Source organism: Mastigoproctus giganteus, chromosome 7 (assembly GCF_048544385.1).
Source record: "Mastigoproctus giganteus isolate SK-2022 chromosome 7, ASM4854438v1, whole genome shotgun sequence".
In the NCBI taxonomy this organism is placed as follows: Eukaryota; Metazoa; Arthropoda; class Arachnida; order Uropygi; family Thelyphonidae; genus Mastigoproctus; species Mastigoproctus giganteus.
Genome location: NC_143581.1, coordinates 20,756,548 through 20,783,061, shown reverse-complemented (window position 1 = coordinate 20,783,061; position 26,514 = coordinate 20,756,548). Strand labels below are relative to the sequence as shown.

The 26,514-nt window shown below is 36.2% G+C and overlaps 1 protein-coding gene across 1 annotated transcript in view; it reads right to left on the bottom strand.

The window, feature by feature from the left end:
- The window catches only part of LOC150082630 (RING finger and SPRY domain-containing protein 1-like), a 178,129-nt gene that overhangs the window by 85,423 nt on the left and 66,192 nt on the right, over positions 1-26,514 (bottom strand). Inside the window, exons 4-6 of the mRNA XM_090377556.1 lie at positions 25,119-25,245; positions 21,086-21,144; positions 17,545-17,611 (exon numbers count right to left, since the gene is read on the bottom strand). Coding sequence (XP_090233682.1) covers positions 17,545-17,611; positions 21,086-21,144; positions 25,119-25,245 — 253 coding nt within the window. The remainder of the gene's footprint in view (positions 1-17,544; positions 17,612-21,085; positions 21,145-25,118; positions 25,246-26,514) is intronic.

Sequence of the window (26,514 nt, the reverse complement as noted above, 5' to 3'; positions counted from 1 at the left end):
ATATATATACACTAGACTCCCGCTAGTCCGAACTAATTGGGACCGAGCCCTGTTCGGATTAGCAGAATTTCGGATTAGCCGAATAACTGCAATAATGCAGAAGGAAGCAGTAAAACAGGTCTGGTTTATTAAGGAATGAATGTATAGTAAGCCTACTAGCGTTTGTACGCGAGTGTAACACACCAGAAGCAAACCCCCCCCTCCACGCTATGACTAATTGCACGCGACATTGTGCATTAAGCGTGAATGTTTATATCTTCGCTCTACATTATATTTTATAGTTTAGTTTAGTCTGCTGCCACAATGGCCACGAAACGGAAACACACAACGTGTACGTTGAAAGATAAGCTGGAAGTTTTGAAAAGGCTGGACAAGGGGAAAAGTGCAACGAAATTAGCAATAGAGTTTGGAGTGGGCAAGGCCACAGTAACTGACTGGAAAAAACTGCGCAAAGATCGAGCAGTTTTGTACCTCTACTTCAGAAAAATCAGTTGAAAATTGACAAACAGTAAGGCCCTCAACGTTTGACAAGCTTGATGAAGCCTTATTCACGTAGTTCACTCAGGAAAGAGGAAGGGGAACACACCCCTAAGTGAACCTCTTGTTAGAGAAAAGGCCATTCATCTAAACAAACTAATGAAAGGTGATGAATCATTTAGTGCGAGTACCGGTTGATTTGATCGCTGGAAGAAGTGCCATGGGATTCGCCAGCTAACGATCACTGGGGAGCAATTATCAGCTGATCATGCTGCAGCAGAGAAATATTTGGGTGAGTTCGCTGATTTGGTATCACATTATTCACCTCAACAGATATATAATGCTGATGAGACAAGTTTAAATTTTAAGGCTTTGCCCACAAAAAGTCTAGCATCTCAACAAGAAATGCGTGCCCCAGGTTTTAAAATGAATAAGGAGCGAGTGACGTTGATAGCTTGTAGTAATGCTTCAGGAAATCACAAGCTACCTTTGATGATGATTGGTAAATCAGTGAAGCCGAGAGCTTTTAAAAATATGAACATTAACAATCTTCCAGTTCATTATAAAAGTCAAAAAAAAAAGCTTCGATGAACAGACAGCTTTTCATTGAGTGGTTTCATAATCAATTTGTCCCAGCAGTGAAACGTTTCAGCAATGAAAATGATTTGCCACCTCGTGCATTCTCCTCATAGACAATGCGCCATCCCACCCAGACGTTTCCGAGTTGACATCAGGGGATATAAAGGCAGCTTTTTTACCGCCTAATGTAACACCGTTATTATAGCCCATGGACCAGGGGGTGTTACAGTCTATCAAGCATGCATACAGAAAGAAATATCTTAGGTCCTTGATAGAAGATAACACCAATTCACTTTCTTTACATGAGAAAATGAAACAAGTGAACTTAAAAGATGTTGTATATTGGGTTGCTGAGTCGTGGGAGGGTGTAACCGAGCAGTCAATACAAAGATCATGGAAGAAATTATGGCCCTCTCTCTCTCAGCTTTGTCGATAGCTCTGACGAAAACAATGACATAGAACAATTAATTCAGCTCGTACAGGAAATTCCCGGGTGCGAGGAAGCAATAGAATCTGACGTTAACGAGTGGATTGCAGCGGATGGAATAGATCATGAAAACCTGTCGGATGAGGACATCGTGGCAGCTGTCACCCAAGAAGACTCCAAGCAGAATGATGACGAGCCCGGTGTTTCTGCGGAACAACTTGTGTCACACACAGACGCGACAGCGGCCCTTGACCTCGCTTTACGCTACTTAGAACAACATCACAGCGCTACACCGGCAGACTACATGTTTATGAAGCGGTGGCGAAACATAGCATCATCTAGCCGATTTTCATCGTTATGTCAAAAGAAACTAACAGAGTTTGTTACTTCTGAAAAATGACTTTTGTTCCTGTTTTGGTGTGTAAGTATAGATCTGTAATTTTAATAGGCCATGTCAAACACTGATTTATTAATTTTGTATTTTTTTATTATTTTTTTTTTATGTGAACCCCAAACATGAGAGGTATTAGAACCTATAGTACTTAGTACCGTGCTTGGGTTGGAGGTTGAGAAGACGAAAGAAGATATTTGTTAACGTTGGACTTGAACTTCTGTAGATTGTAATTTTCAGGAAATACGTATGAAGGAAGGTTGTTCCAGAAAACGGCAGTTGAATGAATAAATGAGGAAGATGAAAAGTTGGTTCTGTGGGTTTGAAGTTGGACAGTAAATGGATGTTGGCTGGTGGCAGCACGTGTTCGGACTGTTTTGAAAGAGAGAGCGGGAATTATAGAAGCCAATTCAGAAGAACAGTGCCCATGGAAGTATCTGTAGAAGAGGCATGCAGCAGAAACAGTACGTCTATGAGAAAGCGAGTGGAGAGACTCTGTTAGAGATGAATCATTAATTAACCTAACTGCCCTCTTCTGAATGGAATCAAGAAGCCTGAGAGAGGTTTTGGGGGCACCACCCCAGATGTGGGAACAATATTCCATGGCAGGACGGAGTTGGGATTTATACAGAGTGAACAGCTGTCTGGAAGAAAAGTAACGCCGAGAGCGAAAGAGAAAACCAAGTTTTTTTGATGCAGAGGAAGCAATATTTGTAATGTGCTTGTGCCAAGAGAGATTAGAAGTCAAAGTAATCCCCAAAAGAGATATATCATTTTGACTAGAAATCGGAGTGTCACTAAAGATAAGCATAGGAGCAGAAGAATCCTTTTTGCGAGATATAAGACAAGACTGAGTTTTAGAAGGGTTGAAATCAACTAAGTTGTCTTTGCCCCACTGGAGAATTACCTGAAGATCGGCATTTAAGGAATTGGTAGCAAATTTTCGAGAAGTTGAAGCTGATTGGGCAGGACAAGGTTTCTCAAAATGGAAAGTAGAATGCAATGTGCTATCATCGGCAAAACTATGGATAGGATTTCCAGTCAATGGAATAAGGTCATTGATATACAAGAGGAAAAGAGTGGGGGAAAGAACTGAACCTTGGGGGACACCGGCATTAGTGGAGAAGTTAGAAGACAAAGAGCCATCTACCATCACCTTCAGTGAGCGATCAGAGAGAAAACTGGATAACCAATTACTAAAAACAGTTGGCAAACCATAAGATGGAAGCTTGTTTAGAAGACCTTTATGCCAAACACGATCAAAAGCCTTTGAGATGTCAAGAACAACTACTTGTGTTTCACCAAACCTTTCCATTGAATTAGTCCATATATGGGTAACATAAGCCAGAATATCACCAGTGGATCGACACTGACGGAATCCATACTGGCGATCGTTGATCAGACGGAAGGTTTCTAGGTAGTTTAACAGTTGGCGGTTAATTGATTTCTCCATTACTTTAGAAAGAGTAGATGTAATTGCAATGGGATGATAATTGGATGGGAGGGATTTCTCACCCTTTTTAGGAACGGGCTGGATATGAGCAAATTTCCAAGCAGAAGGAAAAACACCTTTGGAATAAGAAAGTGAAGAAAGGCGACAAAGAATAGGAGCAAGTTCAGGAGCACAAGTTTTGAGAACAAGTGGAGAAATACCATCAGGACCTGGAGCTTTCTTAGCATCAAGATTCATCAAAATCCTTCTGATATCCTTTTGGCGGAAGACCACAGGAGGCATTGAATGGAGCGTGTTGGGAATGGTGGGAGGTGTTTTACCAAGATCATTAATACATGATCTGGAAGAAAAATGGGATGCTAGCAGGTCAGCTTTATCCTTGACTAAAGTGACAACAGAACCATCTAGTTTGGATAGAGGTGGGAGCAGAGATGGACAAAAGTTGCGGCCAATAGCTTTGGCAAGAGACCAGAATGCTCGACTACCATTAGAGCAAGAAGCAAGTTTTCTACTCTTAGCCTGTTCAAACTCTAGTTTGGACTGATTAATAACTGCTTTACAATTGTTTCGAGCTTTGGTGTAGGCAGAAAATGGAACTGAAGAATTAGAAACAAGCCAATTACGATATGCAACATTCTTCTCTTGAACAGCCTTAGCACATTTATCGGAAAACCAAGGTTCAGATAAAGGATGAGATTTTAAAGTGGAGTGTGGGATAAAGGATTCCATTCCTGCAAGAATAATTTCACTGACACGATCTGAGCAAACGTTGACATCAGAAGTTTTGAAACAGTAATCCGACCAAGGAAAAGAAGAAAAGAAGTCTCGCAGGTCATCCCATTTTGCATTCTTGTAATGCCAAACAACACGAGGCTGGGAATAGCCATGAGATAAAGGTTCCATTGGAGAAGAGACAATCACCAAGTTGTGATCTGAAGTGCCTAAAGGACCTCTCACTTCGACCGTGTACTTAGAAGGATTGTTTGTGAGAAAAAGATCAAGTGTATTGGCTGTATGATTAGGATTTTCCGGTATTCTCGTAGGTAAATGAACAATCTGTGCAAGGTCATTAGTAATTGCAAAAGCCTTAGCATCTCGACCTGCTGGATCAGTGTGACAAAAAACGGAAGCCAGCTGGAGTTATGAACATTAAAATCACCAAGGAAAATTACCTCACTGTTAGGTAAGTTGGACTGGAGAAAGTCAAGTTGCAAAGAGAGGAAGTCAAAGAGCTCCAAGTGATTAGTGGAGTTGGGAGAACGGTAGAGACAACAGATGAATTTGACACAATAAGGTAGAGAGATTTTAAGCCAGAGAAGATCAAAGAGAGGAGATTCCAAATTGCCAAGTCTCTGACAGGGAATATCAGAACGGACATATGCACAAGTACCACCTTTGAGGCAAAAGGAATCATACAGCAAATAATTTCGGCATCTGAGATGAGCAGAAGTTGAATCAACCGATAACTGAGATTCTGTCAGAAAAAGTAAATGGGGTTTGGCAGACTGCAAGTGGAATTGGACATTGTTGAGATTAGAATTGAGACCACGTATATTTGTGAAATGAATTAGGAAGTCCTTGGGAGGTTTAGATCTTTTCGCAGATAAGCTTGCTCTATTAGTTTGACAATTCATGGTGTATTCAATAGTAAGAAAAAGTGGGTGGGACATGTTGTAAGAAGTAATGAAATTTTTGGATATGGCGTACATTTGGTAAGAATATGCCCAGATCCTTGACATGATGTGGCCTCGACTATGCTCCCCGCATACACACTACTCGGACTCCCTCCAGTCACTATCAGGCAGAGTAGAGGTAGCAAGATTATACACTAGCTGATCCAGAAGCCTCCTAGAGAGTTACCAATAGGTTCGGTCCGGTGTACTAACTAGTGGCCGGCCTGCGAACACCGTTTTAGAACTGTACCCTCAAAATGTAAGGAATATTGGATCTCGCCACGACGTTCATCATAACCTCAAAAGTCGTCAATCATACTGCATGATGGAAGAGATAGGGAGGGTTGACCGGAACTTAGCTCTAGAGACTAAACATGGGTTCCACCACTTCAAGCCTTCAATAAGCAAAGTGGTGGTATTTCACCGGTTGATGTGAGTCATCTACCACCTAGTACTGCCTGGTAACATAGAGGGGAGGCGTTCCTCCATGTGGTGTGGGCGCCACACCTCGACCCCTGCTTACGTTGGTTCACACCTGGGTGGTCACCCACCATGTGCTTGTGCATGGAGGTTATACCCAGGATTACTAACAGTCCCACCATCGTGAAGGTGCAAGCACAGTACTGTATTAGTACAGTACTAAAATAAAATACAATTGTTTTGTGGAATTCTGAATGTTTTTGTACCATTAATGCCATTTAAATTTAACTGGAAAATACAAAAAACGTATATTTTGCAAACTAAAAAATTTCCTCTCCGCCGACTGAAACGTGTTCGGATTAGGCGGATGTTCAGATTAGCGGGAGTCCACTGTATAAATATTTAAATAATGGCTTAAAAGTTAAGATGTATTAACATCAAATAAGAAAATAAATAAATACTACTGGCTTATGTTTTATTTTGAATTATCGGATATATATATACAGTCGGTATTCGTATAACACGTGTTTACATTACACGAATTCGATCATACACGATTTATAAATAGGGGAACGTTATCTTATATAACACGAACCGCATTCGCCTATGCACGATTCGCCTTTGTGTTTACAAGAAATGGCAGTCGAACGCGGAATCACCCCAACCGAATGCAACACGATAGGAATGAAGAAGATTCTGAAAATGTATTTATGTTTTATATCAGTGAAGGGGAAACACATTTCACCATAATAACGTAAAAACCAACACAATTCCAGCTATCGATATAATCGCAAATGCAATTAGATGGAGTTTACTACCAGTTTATAACAGATTCCACTAGCAGAAACGAAACTGGAAATTGTTTTTATTGTTTTATGGTAGTAACCCCTAGAAATGTGCTTTAGTAAAATGTGAGGTGTTAATAGTGTATCTCGGCTTTACGGTGTTGTTTATTCAGTTGCTATACGCGCGCAGCTTTGTTTATGTGTATTAAGCGTGCTTCCTCGTTTTGTAATTGCGCTTTATTCCCTAAAAATTAGTGAAATACTGTACTTAAAAGGTGTGAAAAGGAAGCGTCCTGGCGAAGACACTGCAGATTCAGAGAGAGAGAAGAAAAAAAGCAATATCGATAAACAGAGGCGGACTGGGACAAAAATTCTTACCCGGGAAAATTTATGGTGGCCTCATACTACGGTTTATGGCCAAAATCACACCGGCCTCCGGCCCACCGGGATTTCCCGGGTAAGGCTTATGGCCAGTCCGCCTCTGTTGATAGAGAAAAAAATATGAAATTGTGAAACGCTTTGAGCGAAATGAAAGACCATGTGATATTGCATGTGCTACACACCTAAATGAGGCAACGCCAAGAATTACAAAGAATGCGGAGAAAATAAAAACAACTTTCATAGCGGGAACAACTCAAAGTGTAATTAAAATCCATTAGATTAAGACACAAAGAATTGGAAGAGATGGAATGGCTGTCATCTGTTTGGATAGAAAATCAAACAAAAAACAAGTTTGCTTACGATAGAAGCAAAAGCAATATTTTATTTAATATAATAAATTTTTTACGAATAAAATACTTTTTAGTATTAAAAAATGCTAAAAATACTTTATTATAATATAATAAATAATATAATATTATAATATAATAAATAATAATAAATATTTATTTTTTATTATTTATTATATTATAATAAAAAAATATTATATTTTTTATTACGTATTTTAATCGTTATAAAATACGTAAGTATTTTATAACGATTAAAATTACCCGATTATTTATTGTGTTTGGTAATGTTTTGGTTCCAAATGTGTGTTCAATCTTGGGTGGTCGGCACCTAACCCCACTTTTCCCATAGGGCCTGTTGTTTATATTACACGATTTTGCATTGCACGAGGGTTTCTAGGAACACAACTATCGTGCTATACGAGGACAGACTGTATATATATATATATATCCACTGATCTACTGTGTTCGCTTTCTGCAATACTCTCCCTCAATTCAGACCATTAAATTTTATAAACAACTGGGCTTATCCCAGAGTAATTACTGTAAATGTTCAGTTTCTTCCTATTTCCTTCATTTAGAGATGAAATAGAAAGTACTGTACATCAATGAAATATTAACTGCATGCAGGAGATTGTAAAAGAAATTGTTTGTTCCTGAGAGGGGAACCAGCTACCATATTTGTCAGCTGCAATTCAGTAATAAATTTTTGTAAAGAACAGCACGTAACATCCTTTTCAACAGCATCGCGAACAGTGAAAGCCACCGGGTACAATGAGCACTTAGCAGGAATTGAACTTATCATAGCATAGAAAATTTTATTTCAACAACGAACACACCACAGTTAAAATAAAATAAATTTTATATTTAATAAACAAATACTAAAGTGGAATAAATAAGTAAAATTCAAATTTAATAAAACTTATAAAATTAATAAAGGCAATATAGTAAAAATAAGAGTTAAAATACAGTAGCTTTCAATGCTAGGTGCTGCTTCTTCAACTTGAAAGAATTCATAGCATAGCATACTGGGTACAGGTAACGTTTGTATAACACGGTAGTTAGGTTCCTATAAAATATTGCATTGTGCGAAACAGTGTTATACGGGACTAAGAAAAAGTAAAAAAATGGGGGGGTTACATTCCAAAAGCTAACAAAAATACATTATTTTGTTAACAAAACTAACAAAAAAATTTACCATTCTGGTTTCGTGTATCTTCTGCTCTCTTTAAAAAAAATCAGTAATATGGATTTGTCTGGTTTTGCTTGATAGATCTTTGTGAATTTCATCATATGGAACTAAGCATTTTTGAAGCTCCCTTTTGAACTCTGGGCTCCTTTCATTCAAGAATCTACATTCAAACATAAGATTCAATTGCTCGGCTAACTTTATGCCAGCCTGTATGCTTTTTAGTGTAAAATTTAGAAGTTTAGAATTTTCATCTGCGCTATCATCCTCTCAATTGATTTGGTTTACCTCCGATTCCATTTCCATCAAATCCAATTCGCCAGCCTCTCTTTCTAGCAGTAATTCTTGAAGGTCTTCAGTAATCATATCATTTTTTAAATTTTTTTAGGGGCATCGGCGACTAAGGTAATTTTACTTTGTGTATATTGTCTATAAATTGTGTGCATCCTGAGGTCGATTTTCTGTTTTGCTGGATGAAAAACCAGAGTTTCTGGGAGAGAAAACCATACTACCCTAGCCTCAACCCAACTAACTCAGTAATCTTGTGAAAAAAGACCCATAAAAATTCCTCCTGTCATAGAGGGAATTCGAACTTGGGTCTTTTCACCTGGTGTGGGGAGTGGGTGAAAAGACCCAAGTTCGAACTACAAGAGCTTCGGTAGTCATATCATCAAAACCTTCTCCTCGTACAGATGTAGCAAGGTCTACTATTGCACTAATTCTGTTTTCTGCTAGTTCAATCATATTTCCTAAATGAACTGACTCTGGCCATACATTTTTTCACACGCCGCATTTAACGTTGACGGTTTTACTTCTTTCAGTGATAAAGCTATGATTCTGATACAGTCCACAATTGAGAAATGTTTCCATGCCTCCATTACTTTACTTCAATAGATTCGGAATCAATTTTTTCCAGAATCCATTGTAACGATTTTCTGATGTAATGAGTTTTAAAGGTGGATATAATGCCTTGATCTAATGGCTGAATGAAAGAAGTTGTATTAACCTAGTACAACTATGATGGTAGGAGCATAACTTCAACGTTTGGATGACTTAAATGTTTTGGATGGTCAGGTGTGCTATTCAATAGTAATAAAACTTTGAAATCTAGGTTTTTCCACAAGTTCAATAACACAGAATGTAACACAGGGATTTTCTCAACAAAATAAAATACAGGGATTTCTCAATAATTTTTTTTTTGACTAGAGAGTCAACAGCTGGGATTCAAAAAGAGTCGAAATGCTGAATACTGTTATGCGAGATTTACCAAAATTCTCTAACCATGTTAGAGTGAAACCGTGTGTGTTATTCAAGTACTGTGTTGTACTGTGTGTTATTCAAGTGTGTTGTGTGAGGATTGCTGCAATTTATCAATCGTGTTAGAGTGAAACCGTGTTGTAGAAGTATCGTGTTATACGGGGGGTTGTCTGTATATTTAAATTCATATAATATGATTGGTATAGGTATGAATGACGGAATAGGATCACAAAAACTAATAATCTGATGTCGGTGACAAAATTATGCGTACAAAGTACACAATTTTATATCGCCAGTGCTCACTGCAGAATAGTAGCCTCTATAATAGGGCAGATGCGAGTCCCCTACTGCAGTTCTTGGTGTGGCATGCAAAAAAAATATGGAATGCTTTGAGCAATGAGCATTGGCAGTAGTGGCATGAGTAATCAATAAAGGCTACTATTTAATACTGTTAAATTTAATGTTATTAACATGTAACCATCTATTCACAGATGTCTACTACAATGAAACTAAAAGATTATCAATATTTTAAATGAGTTGCTCTTTGTATATTTTTTGTATAATACTGCCTTTTTAGGAATTGTATTCTATTTTTGGCAATAAATAAATAATTCACCAAATTTGCATGCATTGTCCCTGTTAACAGTGCTCTTTCAAAGCCATAAAATTGTTTTATGTTCTATTAATTCTGAGCTGTCCTTGGATTAATTTTATTATCCATAAAAAAAATTGGACCCTCTTCGCCAAATGGGGAGATCGCTTTATTTAAAATCCAAAATAAGATCCTTCCCTTCCAGATAATCATAGTTCTTTGTTCTTATCACTTTTCATATTCTGAATTACTAACTATACTCTTACATGAGTATTAAATCTAATTTAATGCAACACAGAGAATGAGATACAATTAAAACGATGCCTTCTACGCTACTTACGTAGTTCAAATTTATGGGTTAACTATGGTATATTTACACTGATACTATATATTGAGTTGAATTTAATAAAAAGATTATCAATTGTAGTTTTATTTCCTATTAAGAGTACACAAGAAATCTACATTATTATTGATCATTTAAGAGTAATTAGATAAGTTATAGAATTTCTTAAAGTACCGATATGATTGGACTCAAGTTTGAATAGCAAAGCATCATAAACGGTACTCACCTTAGATAATCTGCTGTTGTTACGTGAAGTAGGATGGAAGAATGAATTAAAAACTAAAATATGAAACCAGTGAAGCCAAAAGTCATAAATGACTGACTTTCGTTTTTTAATGTCATCAGTTGGCAATACTACAGTGAGAAGAGAACGTGTGTTTTAAAGACTTCTATGCTTCCGTGATGCTTTTTGTGACATGTGGGAATCTGAAGTGCGTGAGATTCCAGACCGGGGAGAGGTTGGAGGGTAGTTTCGCATTTATGACATTTAGTTTGGTGTGATGGCAACACCATTCTATAATGAGGGCTTCGTATTGAAAAATTCTGTAACTAGATTTTAATTTTATGATGGTAATGGCAGAATCAACTAAAGGGGTGTGGTTGTGGGAATGTATGTGTAGTGTAAGTTTGGTACTGGATTGCCCTGTTTTAAAGCTGTTATAATGGTAATAACCCCATGTGTTAGAAGTTTTTGTGGGACCGTATTTGGTGGTGGTGCTTTCAACGTAGCAGGCATTGCAATTTTGCTGACATTTAATTAAATATACAATATTATTCATTGGGTATTTATATGTTTCTTTGTATGTATTAAATAGTGACCTTAATTTGTTGTATGACGAAAATATAAGTGTGATGTTCAGTGCCAGCGAACACTTGACAGAACTGTCTAGCGAGACTACTGTGATAAGGGAGAATGATGCGCGTGCTCCCTTTTGTGTTGTGTTTGGATAAATTGTTGGTGTTATTCTTAGTGACGAAAATTATGTTTTGGATTAATTGGAACGGATATTTTCTGGACATGAACTTTTTTGTAAGATATTGTGGTTCAACAGATAAGACGTCTTGTGAAGAACTGTATTTTATAGCGTTATGAATTTGATTATAAAGAATGGCTTTTTTTGTACTAAGTGAGTGATGTGAATCAAAGTGTAGATATTTACCTGTGTGTGTGTGTTTTTCCTAAAAAATCTTGGTTCCCAGTTTGGTACCTGTTTTGTATATTGTGAAATTAAGGAAATTGATTTGGTTGTTAACTTCTGTTTCGAGTGTATATTTTAATCTATCATTTTTTTTTTTTATGAGATACAATTAAAACGATGCCTTCTATACTACTTACGTAGTTCAAATTTATGGGTTAACTATGGTGTATTTACACTGATACTATATAGTTAATTATCAAAACCCATAAGAATTATGCCTAGTGCATTTCATTTTCAAATTACATTTTTACCAACACCCTTTGGCATCTCTCATATTGTGGATATAACTTCGCAACCGTAATGGCATGTTGTATTACCAGGGTACCTGCGTGCCCACTGATGATGAAGCCCAATAGCCTCGAAACGATCATCTGGGTAGTGGTATCGTCTGAAAATAAATAACAGTAGTCTTCTCTACTAGAGAAGCGTTATTTATTTGAAGTAGTGCAATACCGCTATCTCGTTGTGAAGGCAACCACAATATGAGATACAATTAAAACAATGCCTTCGAATTTATGGGTTAACTATGGTGTATTTACACCGATACTATATATTTAATCTATCATGTATTGAGTTGAATTTAATAAAAAGATTATCAATTGTAGTTTTATTTCCTATTAAGAGTATGTCGTCTGCATAATGTATATAGTTTAATCCCTGAAGGGTAAGGCTGTAGTACTTGGTTTTCTATGGTTGCTAAATAAATCTCTGATAAGGGGGCAGAAATCGGTATACGCAATAACATCCTTCCACATATGTTCGGCATTACCAAATTACACAAACCTGGCCACCCAGGTTTGTGTAATTTGGTAATGCCCAATAGTTTCCTTTAGCAAATCTGCCTTTGCCAACCTATCCTCCTTTTTAGTAAAAATTATATCCCCCCCCCATGCCATAATTTCCAGCAAAGACATCTTAGCGTCTTTCAATGTTGTTTCTTTACATACAAACATACACTTGCCTTTCACACTACAAGCTTTATGAGAATTTCTAATGATGGACAATACTTTAATCAATCGCATCTCTCTCCATTAATAATATCTTAGAACTTACTTCGTTCTTACTGGATACTAAACACTTCCGATTTAATAACCAAATATTTCAGCAAATATTTGGCCTCCCCATGGGTCTAGGAATTTCTGCCGCCTTATCAGAGATTTATTTAGCAACCATAGAAAACCAAGTACTACAGCCTTACCCTTCAGGGATTAAACGATATATACGTTACGCAGACGACATACTCTTAATAGGAAATAAAACTACAATTGATAATCTTTTTATTAAATTCAACTCAATACATAATAGATTAAAATATACACTCGAAACAGAAGTTAACAACCAAATCAATTTCCTAACCTCACAATATACAAAACAGGTACCAAACTGGGAACCAAGATTTTTAGGAAAAACACATACACAGGTAAATATCTACACTTTGAATCACACCATCCACTTAGTACAAAAAAAGCCGTGGGGGGAGACAAAGACTAATGGATTAACAGTAGCCACTGGCAGAGGTGAAAGAGATTCTTGCACTGCTTCTATTGGAATGAGCAGAAGCCTGAAAAACAAGATGCAGGATATTTCAGAGACTGCTGGAAGTCACTGCGGTACAAGTAAACACATGGGTTGTGTTAGGGTAGCTAAGAATAGAAACAGGTGCATGTATACTTGCGTGTACACTAATGCTAGGAGTTTAGTAAATAAATTTGATGAATTTGAGGTATTACTCAAAACATCAAAGGCAGATATTGTTGGGATATCAGAGATGTGGTGTCACACAGATATAAGGAATGCAGAACTGGAATTTGGGGAGTACAACGTCTACAGAAAGGATAGACAGGATAGGAAGGGAGGAGGGGTTATGCTATTAGTTAAAAAACACATAAAATCCAAGGAAGTGAAGCCAGTTGACATCGCTGGACAGTGCAGTGTTGAGTCAGTTTGGTGTGACATAAGCATAGGTAAATCAAAATTGAGAGTAGGAGTGTGCTATAGGCCTAATGACTCTGATGAGTATAATAAGACACTGTACAGGGAAATAGAATGGGCCAGTAAATCAGAGAGTCTTATAATGGGGGATTTTAATTTCCCAGATATTGACTGGAATTTGTGGGTTGGTCACTCACACACTAGCAAGGCTTTTGTGGATTTATTGGATGATTGTTTTCTACACCAGCATGTTCGTGAGGCAACAAGAGGGAGCAATACTCTTGATCTGATTATCAGTAGTGATTCTTCATGCATTAGGAATCTGCAGATAAATGAACCACTGGGTGGCAGTGATCACAGTGTGCTGAAGTGGGATTTACTCAAAGAGGTAACTACCATTAGGGGTAAAGGGAAGGGTTATTGCTTTCGTAAAGGCGACTACGATGGACTGAGACAGTATTTAAATTCTATACAGTGGGACCAACTGATGATGTTACCAACAGCAAATTCAAAATGGGAAGCATTCAAGGAACTAATCTTGGAAGCTACCAGGCTTTACATACCAACCAAGAAATATTGTTCAAGGTTCAGGCCTAAATGGTTGTCAGATGAACTAATGAGACATATGGCAGAGAAGAAAAATGCATGGGATACATACAAATTAATGGGTGACGTGGAAGCCTATGATAGATATAAGTTGGTCTGTAACCAAGTCACAAAGGAGATTAGGCAGGCAAAGGCAGATTATGAGAAATCCTTGGCAAAGGATGCAAAGAAAAACAGAAAAGAGTTCTTTACCTATTTAAACTCAAGAAGGAAAGGGATGAATCAGATTGGTCCACTGGATGTTGATGGTTCAACAGTTGAGGATCCAGCTCAGGTGGCTAACAATCTAAATGAGTATTTTGCATCTACATTCACACATGAGGAGTTATTCAGGAAGGGGAATGTCGTAGGTGAAGTAAACATTGGCAGTGAGCTAGATGATTTTCTAATAACTGAGAGGAAAGTGGAGGAGAAATTGTTGAGGATAAACATAAAAAAGGCACCCGGGGTGGATGGGATCTATCCAGTTATATTAAAGGAGGCAGCAAAGGAAGTAAGCAAACCCCTAGCCATAATTATGAGAGCTTCTTTGGACTCAGGGGAGGTACCCATGGACTGGAGATGTGCAAATGTAACCCCAATTCACAAAGGAGGATCAAAGGCTGACACAAGTAATTATAGACCTGTTAGTTTAACTTCGGTTCCAGGAAACTTAATGGAGGCACTGGTTAAAGAAGCACTGCAGGATCATCTGGACAAGAATTCAGTTATAGCTCAGACACAGCATGGGTTTGTTAAGGGCAGGTCTTGTCTGACCAATTTGATTGGATACTATGATGTAGTCACAAAAGAACTGGATGCAGGGAATAACTTTGATATTATATATTTGGATCTTAGAAAGGCTTTTGATACTGTTGCGCATGGAAGACTGCTGCACAAATTGGAGAAGTGTGGCATTCGAGGCAAATTGCTGCTATGGATAAAGGGATGGTTGAGTGGCAGAAGACAGAGAGTGGTAATCAATGGACACTGCTCAACGTGGACTAATGTTATTAGTGGAGTTCCTCAGGGTTCAGTGTTGGGTCCATTGTTGTTTTCTGTATTTATAAATGATATTGATGATGGTGTATCAGGCTTAATGTCCAAGTTTGCAGACGATACAAAGGTTGGCAGGGTTGTTAAGGACACTACTGATACTATGCTGCTGCAACAGGATCTGGAAAGGTTGAGCAGATGGGCTGAGAGGTGGCAAATGAAGTTTAACATTGACAAATGTAAAGTACTACATATGGGAAACAGTAACCCCAGATCAACGTATCAACTCTGTGGTACTACGCTGACAGTGGTAGAGAATGAAAAGGACCTGGGGGTAATTGTGCAGGCAGATATGAAGTTCTCTGAGCAGTGCAGACGAGCTGCAAGGGTAGCTCATGGTGTCTTGTCAATGATATAAAGGAATTTTTCTAGCAGGGACAGGGATGTGATTATTCCCTTGTATAAGGCATTGGTCAGGCCACACCTTGAGTACTGTATACAGGTCTGGAGGCCTCATTTCAAGAAGGATGTAGAGCTGATGGAACGAGTACAGAGAAGGGCAACAAGATTAGTGAATGGAACAAAGGGTTGCTCTTACGAAGAAAGGCTTAAGTTTTGCAAATTACAGAGCCTGGAGACTAGGCATCGCCGAGGTGATCTGATAGAGGTGTACAAGGCTTTGAATGGCTTGAGCATGCTCAATGCCGATGGGATTCTTCCTCTTGCTCAGAATAATCACCTGAGAGGGCATAAATTCAAATTGAGGAAGGACGGATGTCGGATAGATGTGCGGAAATTCGCCTTTAGCCAGCGGGCAGTTGGTTTGTGGAATAGACTTCCATCGCTTGTTGTTGAAGTTGATAGCCTAAACAAATTTAAGGCTCAGCTGGACAGGTATTTCGAACGAATTGAGGGGTGAAATGGGAGTAGTGGTTGTTTTTTTTTTTTTTTTTTGGCTGATGCTGAATAAGCTTGCTTTCTTGCATCATATGCCTCTACTAATGCTAATGCTAATGCTATAAAATACAGTTCTTCACAAGATGACTTATCTGTTGAACTACAATATCTTATAAAAAAGTTCATGTCCAGAAAATATTCATTCCAATTAATATAAAACATAATTTCCGTCACTAAGAATAACACCAACAATTTATCCAAACACAAAAGGGAGCACGCGCATCATTCTCCATTATCACAGTAGTCTCATTAGACAGCTCCGTCAAGCGTTCACTGGCATTGACATCACACTTATATTTTCTTCGTACAACAAATTAGGGTCACTATTTAATACATACAAATACCCAATAAATGATATGAATAATAGTGTATATTTAATTAAATGTCAGCAAAATTACAATACCGGCTACATCGAAAGCACCACCACCAAATATGGTCCCACAAAAACTTCTAACACACGGGCTTATTACCATTATAACAGCTTTAAAACAGGGCAATCCAGTACCGAACTTACACTACACATACATTCCAACAACCACACCCCTTTAGTTGATTCTGCCATTACCATCATAAAATTAAAATCTAGTTACAAAATTTTTCAATACGAAGCCCTCATTATAGAATGGTGTCGCCATCACACCAAAATAAATGTCATAAATGCGAAACTACCCTCCAACCTCTTCCCGGTCTGGAATCTCACGCACTTAAGATTCCTGCATGTCACAAAAAGCATCACGGGAACACAGAAGTCTTTAAAACATGCATTCTCTTCTCACTTTAGTATTGCTAACTGATGACGTTAAAAAACGAAAGTCAGTCATTTATGACTTTTGGCTTCATCGGTTTCATATTTTAAAGTTTTTAATTAATTCTTCAATGACAACCAGGGACGAAGTTGTGCACTTCTACTTCCTTAAGCTTACTTTAATTCCGTTTTAATTCCATATCCTTACCAATTAACTTATTTTTAAATTCTAAATTATTCAAAACCGCTTAAGCCTCAAAATCATTCTTCCATCCTACTTCATGTAACAAACAGCAGATTATCTAAGGTGAGTACCGTTTACTTTGCTATTCGAACTTGAGTCATTTAAGAGTAATAATGTTTATATTTCCCAATAAGTCATAAGAACAACTCAAAGGACAAAAAAATTGTCACCAGATGAATTAATATCTTCTAGTATTAAATGTTCATACTGGTTACTTTTCTAAAAAAATTCCTAGTCAAGTCTCTTCTCCTCATCCTCACAATGGTTTTAGGTATCTCTCAAACAGGATCCCTCTCAAACTGATTCTGTATTGTGTGCAGCACAATACAGAATCAGCCAATCATAACAAAATATCACATATACAATTTCTCTAACTATATACATGTATTTTTGAGAGGTTTTTTTTCAGAGCCACTAAAAATTATCTAAAGAATATAAATTATAAAATGAGAATATAGCATAAACTTTTATTTCAGACATTTCTGAATGTCTAAAATATTGCATTATTGAAGATTATTATTATTTTCAGTAATCAGTTTTTTTATGCAAGTTATTTTCATACAGTGGGTACTTACTTGTTTGTGCAAACTTTTCTAAGGCAATTAGCGAAAATAAGATCACAGATGTGTTATAGGCTGGATCCTGTAAAAGAAAATAAATATACTTAATTATACTGAGATCAAAGCTCTAAATATCTGCTAAAATGACTTACCAGCACTAACAGAATGGATAATATTACAAATGGAGTATTCTGGTTTGATGATAGCGAATGCATAACTTGATAATGAAATAACTGTAATTCATTACCATTACTTCACTAAAGAATATTTAGCAGCAAATTACTTGCCAGTTTGTGACTGACCTTCAGAACTCTTTTCTTTATAGATTGTCTTTAGAATAACTTCGCTTTAAATAATTTTAATCCAAAAAAAAAAGTGTTTTGGAAAATAAATACTGCTTTACACAAATCCTTTATTTACCATTCTAATGATTAAAATAACTTATTTTAATTGCTAACTTCATTATTTAGTTAAAAACGGTAACTTTCATATCCATTTTTAACTTGTCAACCTTAACATTTCTTTATTAGGTAACATTCATGACTTTTTATAAAAGAAAGGCATAATGATTTAATTAAGCATAAAGATTTAATTACATCAGGTCTGGGCAATTCATAGACCACATGAAACCCAGTCTTAGATTTCCTGAAATCTGTAATTGAACCCCACAATGTTGGGAGATAAGGCAGGTTTCTAATCTTTCACTGACTAAAGAGCCAGATAAATTTTCCTGGAAATATATGCAATGAAAAATAATCTGTCTGTAACCTTTTGTTTATGAATGCAATCATTGCCCAAAAAATTTATACGCTCAAGGTTTAACTGTGGAACGCAGGTAAAAATATCAAATCCCTTTTGATTTTATGGATTTAACCCCTGCTAATTTAAAGGATATTTGAATGAATTAGATTTGGGAAACGAAATGTTGCATAGTTTATATAAGTAAGATGATTAAGAAGAGGAAAATGTTAGAGAAATACAACTGGAAAAAAAAAAAGAAAAAAAAGACAAAAGCAGTTCATTTATACACCTAACAGGAAATATTTGTCTTATAAACCTTCGATCTTGTTTAGAGGTTTCTAAGACAAGCATTTTCCATTTTAGAGGTTTCTTCTGTATCTAAGACTTTTTTCCTGCATACACGCACACACAACATCATAGAATAGATAAATATACAGAATGAAAGCACATAAAAGGAGAAAAAAAAAATGATTATGGGTTATGTCACCAGAAAAATCATAAAAACTAAGACTTCAACTCTGGGAAGGTGGGCTAATGAATTTTCCATACAGAGTTCTATTTGCCAGAGATATGAATTTAAAAAATATAGAGAAATAAATTGAAAATAGGACAAAGCTTTCAAACCTGGATATAAAAAAAATGTTGAAATACTGTTTTGAAATTACTTTGTCATCATCCTGCCTGTGTAATTTCATCTGTTATTATCTTCCTTAAATGGTTTGTTGCACCACCTGAGCATGTAAGAGTCAAAGATCAGAAATACTACTCTAAAGATTCTTCATTATCTCAGTTCACTCCTGTTCTAAGGTGTTACTGTCGGCAACAGTAACACTTTAGAACAGTTACATGCACTCTCTTTTCTGGCCAGAAAGCGGGGCACATGTATTTGTGGAATAGTAAATATTAGAAATACAAGAAATTAGTTAGCACTGAATAAATATAGTAATATTTATTCTGATTTATGATGACATTAAAAAAAAAGCAGCATGTGTACCCTGTACGCAAGAAAGATGTTTTATTTTATGTGAAAACATCCTTGGCTTGGACAAGGTTAAAGAGTTTTAGGAATGAAAAGAATCCGGACATGTTTAATATTTTAAAACATTTATTTTTTTTTGACAGTTTCATCAGTTTGGGGTGGCATGAATTAGGAATTAAGGAACCGATTTCAAAAACGCTAAATTGTTTTCAATGCAGCTATTGACATATCCTCGAGATTGGGTTTGTCCTTTAGTGATAGCCATCTAATTTGCATGAATGGCATACGAGGAGAAATGAGTCACTCAGTCACTAAATCCAATTGAGGCAAATGAGGTGGAATAGCAGGATAAACGAAACCATTGCTCTTCGAAAATATTGAAATGGAATCATTTTTGAGAGATGCTTGACAAGTATTACAAACCTTCATAGTTGTCACATCTGCAGTTGGAAATTCTAAGAGAAGTAATGGATAACTTCCTGTAGTGCACAATTTTACATCATTTTCATACCATAATCAATCACAGATATCACAAACAGCTCCAAATGCATTTTTCAGAAATTGTCCTTCGACTTCTTTATAGGAGTTATGGTCATGTTCCATGTTCTTGTAAATGATTTCATGGTCGACTACTGTTGAAACTTGTGGAGGATCTACAACAGGGATTGAGCTGAAATATGATTTTGTTTCTTTTTGGATGATACAATCGAAGCTGGTTGTTGTAGTATGTCTAGCTGGTTCAGGAATCAATTGAAAATCCTTGGGTAATTCATTTGAACTCAAATCTTCAGGACGTTCTTGACTATAATTTTGTGATGTTTACAGTCCAGCTTCTTGATGAGAAATCAATGCAGAAGGTTGATGTTAATGAAAATCTTTAGAAGCAGATTTTATTAAACTCTGAATTTTTTTCATTCTCTATGTTTTTGAACTTGTTCTTTTGTCGACAAGGGAAGCTTCTTCAGTGGCTTTGAAGCTTTTATCCTTGCATAATTCTCTCTATTTCCCTCAGCTGGAGCTTTAGCCATCTTTGAAATACTCTTGTTGGTTGCTAACTGAAATTAGTTTGGTATTTTTACAATTCAGTAGTTAGCAAAATCCATTTGTAGAATAGTATGATGTCATAACCAAAAACTACTGGAAGAAGTGATTGTTGTTTGTTGAAATGATTGTTTTATTGTTGTGTTCTTAAATGAAAACCGTTTAAATTTTTAAACGGTTTAATCGAATAGCTATTAAAATCTAACAGCCACCAAAGTTATGAACAATGTAACATGCTCGCACGGGCTACTTACCCTGCTTAGATGGTTGATGTTGACCAAAATCTCTACATTTTTAAACTCTTTCTTTTGTCAACACGAGAGGCCTCTTCGATGGCTTTGAAGCTTTTATTCTTGCATAATATTACTACCTGCTGCTTATTCTACCAAAACAACATTAGTGATTGAGTTAGCATCATTTAGGAAGTGACATCATTTCAGTCTCTTAGTATTAACAATGTAACGTTTTATTCTCACACCTGCTACTTACTCTACCGAATCAATGTTAGTGACTGAGTTAGCATCGTTAGCACCATTTAGGAAGTGACGTCATTTGCACCATTTCCATAAGAAAATTTCGTTATCAATTGATTTTGCTTCAGTCTGAAAATGTAGTAGGTGCCACCAAAGATGTTTTCACATCAAAAGATATGAATTTTGGTAATAATTTCTTTAAGAGATTTTTTTTAGAGAAATTTTCTTCAAAACCTTTCTACAAAAATAATAATAAAGTTGTAAAATCATAAAGAAAGCATGTTTACTTTAATCACAAGCTGATTTCAGGAGTAATACATACTAAATTTGTTAGCAGATAATCCAGTGTATCCTGCGTCAGCAAAGCTATACTACTAGGTCCTGAAAGGCAAGAAATTTTTATATTAAGAGTATTGATACTGTTGTTATTTCATCATTAAACAAATTTATAATCTTAGAAAATGCTGAATATAAGAAACAAACAAATCTCTATTTGCAATGAAATAAATTTTTTATATCATCGAAATAGAGATTTGTTGGCTAAAACTGACATGAAATAACCAACAGTTATATTATGGGCCCATTCTCTGGTGCAGATTCCAAGTCACTAATATTTGTGGAATTTTGGAATGGTGAATAATACACTGAAAATTTATTAGTATTGATGTATCTTAGATATGATAAATGTTTTTCATATGATTAAATATAGGTGAAAAAAAGAAATCAGTAAGGTCCAATCCCTAAAAGGAATGGACCTTACTGATTTCTGTGTGGACTAATGGTGGTTCAAGAAAACAGCAGGAAAGAGCCAATGTTTTCAGACTCTCATTAAATTACAAATGAAAATATGTACAATATCTTGTGGGTACAATAATGCTCACTAATAAGTGGGAGAGGAAACACCACAAGGAAAAGTTTTTTTAAATAAACTAGCGGATTATTATTTGTACTAGCATGTTAGAGAAATTACTAAGGGTGAGAATATTCTTGTCCTAATCATTACTAACGAATCAGATGACATCACACAACTAAAAGTACAGGAACCATTGTCAGGAAGTAATCACGCAATCATCATTGGAAGATAAAGAAAGATGTTGCAGTAGTTAAAGGCATGGGTTTTAACTTCAGAAGAAGGAACTTTGACAGTTTAATACGCTATGTGGCATCTATGAATTGGGTGGATTTCCAAAGGAGGGTGAATACATTTGAATTATGGAATACTTTTAAAGCAAGAATCAAAGAAGCCATGAATGTATACATACCATTAAGAAAATATTACAGGAGGAGGATGCCGAAATGGATGACTGTGGAGCTGGCCAGTCAACCACAGCAGAAAAAAATAGAATGGGATAATTACAGAGTGATGAAAAGTACTGAAGCCTACTACAGCAGGTATATGTTGATCGGTAATAGTACTAAAAATAAGGTTAGGGAGGCCAAGGCCACTTACGAGAAAGCATTGGCTAAGAGAGCAAAGAATGGAGACAAGGAATTTTTCCTGTATGTAGATACAACAAAGAAGAAAGCTAATCAGATTGGACCATTATGCACTGGGTGTGGGAAAGTATTAACCCAGCTGATGTTGCAGACGAAGTGAATCGGTACTTTGAATCAGTCTTTACTGATGAAAGACCCTTCATGCTGAGAAGAGCCTGTGCAAGTGAGGCTGAACTAAATGAGATTAGCAATTTCATAATTACAGATGATTGTTTATTATAAAAACTTTTGAGCATAAAAGCAAGTAAGGCACCTGGAATTGATGGCACATACCTGATATTTTTGAGGGAGACTGCCAGGAAGTGTACTGAATTTTATTATTATTTGTTTCAACCATTAAGGTTAATTATGAGGGAATTATGAACTCCTGGGGAGTTTCCCTTGGATTGGAGAAGTGCTATCTCACCAATGCATAAAGGCAGTTCTAAGAGTGAAGTTGGTAACTACAGACCAGTAGTCTGACTTCAGTGGTAGGAAAAATCTTAGAGGCAACGATTAAGAGTGCAATCCAGGAACACTTAGATAGATTTGACATTCCGAAGGACACACAACATGACTTTGTTAAGGGAAAATTGTGTTTAGCTAACTTAGTAGGATATTTTGACAGTTACTCACGAGCTGGCTGTAAGGAACAATTTCAACATAGTTTATTTGGATTTTAGCTCAGCATTTGACTCAGTCTGTCATGAGAGGTTATTGTATAAGCTTGAACAGGTTGGGATTACTGGTAAGGACATCTAGATGGATTGCTGGGTGTCTGCAGGGCAGAAAGTAGAGGGTTGTGATTAATGGATATTCTTCAGATTGGTGTAATGTTGGGAGTGGAGTCCCCAAGGATCGGTTCTTGGAACACTGTTGTTTCTCATTTTCATAAATGACCTCAACGAAGGGATAGAAGGCATGATGTCAAAATCTGCAGAAGACAAAGATTGGTAGAGTTGTTAATGATCATTGCCAAGCAGCTCTCCTTCAGAATGACTTGAATGGTCAGAGAAGTGGCAGCTATGTTTTAATGCAGCAAAATATAAGGTCTTACACTTGGGAAATAGCAACCCCAAAATAAATTATGTATTTGGTGAGGTTGAATTAATTAAAATCTGGGACTTACAATATGGGCATATATGAAGTTTTCTGAACAGTGTAAACAGGCAGCCTGGAAAGCCCGTGGTGTCCTACTGATGATTTATCGAAAGTTATTATGTAGAGATAGGAAGGTCATAATCCCACTGTATAAGGCAATTGTAAGACCACATTTGGAATACTGTGTTCAAGTATGGAGACTTAATCTGAAAAAAAGATATTGTGCTTCTTGAAAGAGTCCAAAGAGAGGCAACTTGAATGGTGACATTGGCATAAGGACGACTACACAATGAAAGACTGATTATGTGGGTTACACAGCTTGACAACCAAGTGGCGCCTCCGTAGCCAGGTGGGCAGGAGCAGTAGTGCATAGCACACGCTTCTTGATTAGACCGGTGTTCGAGCCCGTACCCATCAAATACAGAGGATGCGGCAGGTCAGGGAATGACAATCGCATATTCCCAGCCCGGATAAAGGGTGAGGGTTGGTGTCAGGAAGGGCATCCGGCCGTAAAAATTGCATGCCAAAACAATAAAAAAAAACGCCGATCCCATATAATAATGGGAAAAAGGCGAGGACAAAAAAAAAAAAAAAAAAAACAGCTTGACAACCAAGCACCTCTGAAGTGCCAGGTTGCCAAGCTCCTGATTGAGGTTTATAAGGCTCTAAGAGGGATTTAGTAAAATGAACAAAGGTGGAATTTTCATTGTTATAAAGAATTCCAGAACTAGAGCCATAAATTCAAATTACAGGAGTTGAGGTTTAGATTAGATTGTAGGAAGTTTTCTTTTAGTCAGCAAGTCATTGGTTGCTAGAACAAGTTGCCCTAACAGGTAGTTGAGGCTGATAGTTTGAACAAATTTAAAGGTCAACTGGATAGCAACCTGTGTGGGGAGGGAAGTATATAATTTTTATTTTATTTTCTACTTTTTTTTAAGTGCAGCAAAAGCCTGTGGCGTCCTTGCACTATATGGCAAATACTATTACTATTATTAATTTTTTGGCAACTAGTGAAGGACTTGAGACTTTTTTTTTTAGTTGATTACCTGTCATTCCACTAATGACAATATAGTAATCTCATTTCTTGCTAACAAAGCCATACAACAACAAGATTATATGATTTTGTGTTATGTAATTTGCAAGAGCTAATATTTTTGTGCATCCAGATTACCAAAATAGTTTCAACATTGTCCTGGAGATGACTAAAGAATTGTTTCTTATCTTTCTTCTTTCTGATCAAAGTCAAGATTTCAGATAAACTAGACATTTTTACAAGAGATATAAAGAGAAATGTCTTCATTTTCTTGTCATTTTAAATGAAAAAGTTTTGTTCAGCTTTTAAAGGACCATTTCAAAAAATTGCAAACAGTTTTAAAATGCTTCAGTGATTTTAATATACTTCCAGAAAAGTAAAGACAAAAACTCTTTTTAAACTGCTAGGAAATGCAAGTGATCATAATTTGGACAGCTGATTCAACCATTCAAAGTATGGACAGTTATGAGAACAGCTTTTCCACAATAAACTTTATAAAAAATAAGAGTACATATACATATTCTCTTATTTCTGAAGATGCATGTACAAAACAAGGATCGATTTTATAAAAATCATGATAAAAGACTGATAAATACTCAATGTAAATAAACCCATTATAGGAGATTACAAAGAGATCTCACTAATTTAACAGACCGTCACATTTCAGCAAAATAAAATGTGTTCAGATTATTACCAAATTACAAATCATAACAGAATAGCTAAACTAAAATGGAAGTAAGCTTACCTGCTAGTTTTTCTGCAATACATCCTAAAACAACACAAATATTTCTATGTCTAGTTGGTTGTGTTTTACCTTTGAGTGCTATATCAGATGATAAACAGAACATTTCTGATAATTTGGCTACTGACTCCTAAAATTAAAAAAATAATAATAAAAATAAAAAAATAACGAATGAATTCATATGAAATGAAAAACATTCAATGCTCACAGAACTAATAACTATTAGTAGTATATGTGCAAATTTGCATAATTACTGTTATGCATTATTTTGATGATAAATATTATAAAAAGAAGTTTTCTGTTTTGTACAAGTAGAAAGAGTGGAATTTTCCACCCTAAAAGGGGTGGACCTTACTGATACTTAATTCCTCTCCCTTAAGTAAGAAGGAAAACACATTTGGTGGGAAAAGCCTTTCGAACAACATGCCAAAGAAAGCACATTATTATTTGTTTAGCTCACTAAGAATTAATCAATATATTATCAATATTATTCATAATGGTGCTTACAGTACTAGTTAATGGAGGGGGGGAACAATAAGAAATATTCATATATAGTTGCATTATATGCTTCTCAAAGTTGGAAAGTAAAGAGTACTTCACATATCTGTGTTATTAATGCTTTATATATTTTTTAAGAAAATAACTACTGAATTTCCTTTATGAAAATGATATTTTATTTATTTTTATTATTCTATTTCATTTTCCTGATCATAACAAAAAAAAAAAAAAATTTTTGTCTATATAAAGTTCTAAGTGCCAAGCATGAAAATCTATATAATCACTTAGTTATTTAAATTACACTTTACTTTTCCGCCAAACAGGATTACAAGAATTATCATAAACAGATGCAAGTATTACACAATTAGAACAATTAGATTTAACGTTATAAAGTTAGCCTTTTTTTTTTTTTATTTATGTACATTTTCCATACATGCCTTTAGCATTAGCATTAGTTGAGGCATATGATGCAATAAAACAAACTTATAGAGCATAGCCAAAAGAAAAAAAAAAAAAACCCTTCCAATTTCACCCATCCAGTCACTCCAAATGTTTGTCCAGTTTAGCCTTAAATTTATTTAAGCTATCAATTTCCACAACAACAGATGGAAGTCTGTTCCAGCAATCAACTACCCGCTGGCTAAAGGCAAACTTCCGCACATCTATTCTACAACTGTCTTTCCTCCATTTGAATCTATGCCCTCTCAGGTTTTTTAACTCAGCAAGTGGAAGTATCCCATCAGCATTGAGCCTGCTCAAACCATTCAAGGCCTTCTACACCTCAATCAGATCACCTTGCAGGTGCCTAGTCTCCAGATGCTGCAACTTGCAGAACTTAAGCCTCTCTTGGTAAGAGCACCCCTTTGTTCCTCTCAACAATCTTGTTGCTCTTCTCTGTACT